The 5,808-nt window shown below is 39.7% G+C and overlaps 1 protein-coding gene across 1 annotated transcript; it reads right to left on the bottom strand.

Moving 5' to 3' along the window:
• Positions 1-1,287: 1,287 nt before the first annotated feature.
• Positions 1,288-5,064, bottom strand: LOC104269918 (chromosome unknown open reading frame, human C20orf85; the record flags this gene model as incomplete). Its single annotated transcript, XM_009873116.1, has 3 exons — positions 1,288-1,443; positions 3,836-3,934; positions 4,983-5,064. Coding segments are annotated over 3 exons (337 nt in total), but the record flags the coding sequence as incomplete, so codon positions are not given.
• Between the last annotated feature and the right edge of the window lie 744 nt (positions 5,065-5,808).

Raw genomic sequence — 5,808 nt, forward strand, 5'->3', positions numbered from 1 at the left:
CAGGACTGACCTGCATAGCACTGACAAGGACTTATAAGCTTGTGTCAAATTCTTGGAGGCTGCTAATCGTTTGTACAATCTTCTGGTTTAAACATGTTAGCCATTTAAAACTATATCCTACAAACAGCTGCTGCAATGAAATGAGTTTCCAAAAGTCATGGCAAATCCTCAGGTAGGTAATAAAATGCAGGACTGACCTGCATAGCACTGAGGTAGCTGCACCAGTAACTCCCAGTGCAATCCTCTACAGTTTCTGAGGCTTTCACCAGTCCTGGTTGGTCTAAGTATTGGTATAAACAAAACTCAAGCAACATAAATATCTTTTAACACATTTTCATTCTGATCAAATAATGGGGAAAAAAAGCCTGTTTTGAAACCCAAACTGATTTTTGAAAGTGATTTTGTGTCCCAGCTGCACTGCAAACTACTGTTACTGACCTATCTACACAAAGTACCTGTAAAGCATGCACAACACAAAAGAAAATGCATTTAATAATTATGACTTAAGTATACTTATGATTTGCCTGCTTTTTTTTCAAGCTGCAGTGAACACACTGTGATGAAGCTTGATAATCATCTTTCCTGCAGGTGTTTTGTATTTGTTTGGTTTGGTTTTTAATGAGGAAAGCTTCTTTTCAAATGCAAGGACACAGTTCCGTGGCAGCTTGAGCCAATTTAAGTCATGCCTTCTACTCTTTGCCTCTTCCCATTCCCTTCCTGTATAAAAAAGATATTTTTGTGCTAGCATGGGCACTTGAGCAACTCAGTAGTGAGCTAGTTCACAGTGCTGATTTAAAACGAACTCTAAATGCAGATTCCAATACTGGTGAGTGATGAATTGGGAATGAGGAACAGGGTTAGATTGTCAGGAACACGGCGGTCTGCATTTATGTTTGAAAAAGCTGCTGTGAAACTGAGTCTGAACAGAGGCTTTCATGGAGGAACAATTGTAAAAATGTGCTCTGTCATTACAAAATAAGGTTTTTTAAGACTTCCAATAAATAGTATTGTAGTCCTATTAATGCTAATAAAAGTAGTACCTGCTCTTTGATCTTTATATGAGTTTATTTATTTTTACTTCTAAGTAAACCTGAAGCAGTGTTAACAGTTTGGATGCCGTAGATTTCAAAAGATCAGTAACAAGGGAAAAGCTATGTTAAAATGTGCACACTTTACTAAAATGATTGTGGATGTGGATGTTATTAAAACATAAACATTTACCAGTCCACTAGAGAACATTAATTTAGGCATGCAAACGGGTCTTGGTGCCTAACTTATTTCTTAATATCAGTCAGAAGCTTCACATGGCCACTTCAGATCCTTAAAGAAGGTACCTTTGCAGCTTTGGATTTGAAAACCACGTTCAAGTCCCAACTTGGGAACAGCTGATCTCCAGCCAATAAACCCCTGGGAAGTCTTAGGCACTGGAGGAGATGGAATCACCTGGAATAAAAGTAACACGTAGAATTCAATGATTAAAAGGTTTTTGATTGTAATTTCTGGCATGCAACATCCTCTTTTTTTTTTTTCTGTAGTGTGCATGGAAATGAGAACTTATAAAAACGTGGTTTTAAATGCAGTCCACTGAATTAATATCCTGAACACACTGACACTGGCAGAAGGAAATAAGAACTTCGAAAGATAGCCCAGTTGCATGCAAGTTTGATTTATAATACAGGATAGTTTATAATTTAAAATGTCATTAGAATAACTTAGGTCCCATTCTATAGCAGGGCACAAGGAAAGCGACAAGTAAAGTGGCCAAATTCCGATAAAGTAAGTAACTTCCATTTACCACCCTTCCTAAAAAAAATACGTCTTTTAGTATGAAATATGTCTTTTGGTATCTGGTATGTATAACAGGAAATCAAAAAACAAATTATTGTTTCGTAGTCCATGTCAGCATACCATTTTTTTGTTTTTTAAGTTTTGCTCAATGCCTTTGTAAGGGCTTTACTGGCTTTACATTATCAAGAGAATAATTTTATCTAGCTTTTTTCCTTTAATAATAATCATAATAATAACAGCAGTAATAATAACTAGTTAACTTCTCTATACAGGAAAAACAGCCTTTTATACTTGCTCTAACGTACTTGGTAGCAATGCAACTATGCAATAACAGTTTCATGGCCAAATGCTAAAGATCTTACTAACCAAGCCAGCTTCTGCACCAAGAACTACTTATTCGTTCCACCTTCTTTCTACTTTAAAAGACGGGTAAGTATCAAGTTAATCTGCAACTAATCTAGCTAAAAAGGAAAAAAACACAAAAGCCAACAGTCTGTTCACTGACTGCGGTGCTTACTTTGGCTGAATCATCTCAGTTGGGCACATTATATCATTTTAGCATCTGGGGACTTAGTAGAGAAACACACAGCAAGAGAACAATGTTTCAGTTCTCTTGCCAGAGTTGCTTCACTTTGTTCTCTAGCCAAGATTAGAAAATGTTTATGATATTTAGGTGGAGCAGTTCCTCTGAAAAGATAATTTTTATGGTCAAAAGTGCCACCCACAGAGCAGGATAATGAAGGAAATTATGTCCCACTTACATTCTGGGGGAAGGGACTATGAAGAAGCAATTATTTATCTAACCTAAGGAGAAGAACAGATATGATGACTGTTACCATGAAGGCAAATGTGCAGAAAGACACGTAGTTCTGAATAAGGACTTAAGAAACTTCACTCTGAATACATAAATGGTGACCTAAATTACGGCTAACCCTTTTCTTCCTCAGCAAATAAAGATTCCGAGGTAAAATTGAAACTGTGATCCCTGTTTCAGTATGCAGCAGGCTATGCATGCTACTTTAGCAGCTGATAACTGTCTGCCTGATTTGTGAGCATACACCCTCCCTGCTGAAGCAGAGGTAAACTTGACTGAGATTGGAAGCTTGAGACAAAACTGGAGAACAAGTAGTGCTAATGGCAGAAATCCTTCCATTTAATTTTTCTGCCACACTCAGCACTAGCTCTTAATTTTTGTTTCAATTTAATCTCAGTAAAAGCTTTTACTACTTCCTCACCTTATCTCCTCACCCTTGGAATCCTTTGAAAGAACGCTAGCTCAGCAAGTAGGAATTTCCAATCTTTTGTTTCCTTAATCTTCTCTAAGTGGACTAACCTTCTTTTCTGTTAGCATATTTTGCTTCCCCTTTTATGAAGATGTTCCTCTCCCAATGTCACTGATTTAGCTGCCTGTATAGTTATCCCATTCACTGGTGATTCTGACAGTGTGTATTTATAAATCAAACATCAGTCACATTCCACTCTCATTTCCAGCTGTTTGACAACTTTTAGACTCTGAATATGTGAATATACATCATATACTGTAAAATCAAATAGCTATGAATTGGCTCATTAGAACTGGCTTCTTGCTAATTTATGCCACTGAAGAGGGCAGTGGCATTGTCTCTGCCAAAAGAAGACTGTCTTAAAGCTAGAAAAATGGCTACATCTTAACCAACAGTTAAAACCAAGAGGTAAGTTTACGACACATCTTGAAGCAAGACATATATGTTCACTCGAGCAAGGAATGGTCAGCAGTCACAACTGCCTCTGTGAGCACTGTTACCAGATGTCACAGAGGAGCGCATGGGGAGGTGCTTTACAGAAAGATGATTGTGTACAGTGAAAGGTCTGTGAGCTAACAACCACATCCAAAGGGCAACTCCTAGCGTTAAATGAATGCTTTTAAAACATTGCTCAGGGTACAAGAACAATTTACACTGACCTTTAGTTAAAGGCCCACCTCTACAAGACAACTGATTTTTAGAACTTGTGTGGTTTCTGAAGACAGATATTGCTGTGTTGCAATTTTAAAATCTGGTTTTCTAACCTTAATGTATTTTTCCACAGGTGTCACAGGTCGAACCTGCAGATGCTCTGGAAGCTCTATCCTGGGCTTTGTATTTTCTTTCTTTCTATCTTCAATCAACTAAAACCGAAACATCAACATTAAAAATTGAATTCTTTATCATTTGAAATATGCTGCAATATCTGATATCTACACCATTCCCTTCCTTGTTGCATCTGAACTCCTTGTTCTTTCCCTCTAAAGCAGGATTACTTATTGTAGTGCTTTGGAAATTATCGTAATGGATTTTTTGTTTTCAGAAAGTGATGTAATTTTCAATTTCAGATGAAAAGCTATATATTGCTCACTGATTCCAGCTCTCTTAACTATACCAGTGGTCCAATAAAGGGCTAGAAATATATCTTACATATCTTTTATGACCACAAAATGAAGATTAATAAACGCTAAATACACATGTTTACCAATAGTAACAACGTGCAGTTTGTCAACTTTTCAGCTGTAGATCTGTCAGTACTGTGCAAAGGCGGTGTGCATGACAGACCATAGTTTTCCAGAATGGATGTTGAGGACCAAAGTTTTCAAAGGTGCTAACCTGTGTGCCTACTAGAATTTTCAAAAAAATCCTAGATCAAATTAAGTACTTCTAGTCCTACGGAAAGCACATTTACAAATATCCATCCGAATCTTTAGCAATGAAATGCTGTTATTCCAAATGTAACATTATGTGCTACTACATTCTAATATCTAAACATCACTGAGAATAGACATCTCTCCAAATATTTTTGTTTGTTGTAAATTCCCCCACTGAAAATTTAATTAGCTACAACCTCTTCCCCTAGATTTTTAAACTACCATATGGATAGACAAAGGGGAAATATTTTCCTGTCAGTGTGCATCTAGTACTTGTTAACACTATTGCGAGTCATGTTTCTCAAGAGAAATATATCAGAATATGCACAGCATATAAACTACCACTTGCTGTATTTTATTCAGAGGAAAACTGAAACTTTGAACTCATCTTAGAAGTGGTACACTTGTTACCTTGGACCTCAGCTTAGTAAAGCACACTCAGTACTTTCCTAGTCTTCTGTGCTCTCTTAATTTTGTGTCCAGATAAATTTGCGTACAAGTAAATTTCATGTGTTGCTTATAGGCCCTTCAATTTTACCTCCTCAAGAGGTACTTTCAAGAATCCCCATTTGTGAGACCATCTTCTTGCGGCATCGACTTCAGCTTCGATGGCTTTTTTCCTGAAACAAAGCAACATTTAAGATGGTTTTTAAAGTTTTCATTAAAAACCCAACAAACATGCAAACCCAAACACTGTCACAAACCACAGAGCGTTACACCTTCACCTCAGACCAGCAGGTTTGTGTGTAAGTTGACGTTGTCTCACTCAAAGGTCCCGGGGCTTGGAAATGGGTTGGAAAGGAAACAGCACCTGTGACTGCACCTCCCTGTCACTTTCATTTGTTACAAATTGGAGGAGGTCGAATTTGCTGTGATGCCATTCCTGAACGACGTGAAAAGCACCTATGTCCTTTCGTAGGTACTTTTATTTACCACTGACTGACGGAACAACCCCTGGTCCCCCCACCCTGCTGCTCAGCGCCCGCAGGAGCGAGGAGGGGGCACACGGGCAGCCCTGGCTGCTTGGGCTCTGCCCCACCCCAGGGCCCTGCACTCCAGGTACTAAAACCCTCGGGCTTTCGGTTGAGGCCACGCTCAGCGCCCGCAGGAGCGAGGAGGGGGCACACGGGCAGCCCTGGCTGCTTGGGCTCTGCCCCACCCCAGGGCCCTGCACTCCAGGTACTAAAACCCTCGGGCTTTCGGTTGAGGCCACCTTTCTGAACGAGCCCCTGCCCCGCACCAGCACTGCTCAGCGAGCGAACCAACGCCTTCGGTCTCCATGGCCTGAGAGCGGGCGCGGAGCTGCCGGGAAGGCTGCCTGGGGCAGCAGGGGAAGGGCACGGGGCAGGCCTGGGGCTGTTACC

This window comes from Apaloderma vittatum, unplaced genomic scaffold, assembly GCF_000703405.1.
Source record: "Apaloderma vittatum isolate BGI_N311 unplaced genomic scaffold, ASM70340v1 scaffold22807, whole genome shotgun sequence".
Classification (NCBI taxonomy): domain Eukaryota; kingdom Metazoa; phylum Chordata; class Aves; order Trogoniformes; family Trogonidae; genus Apaloderma; species Apaloderma vittatum.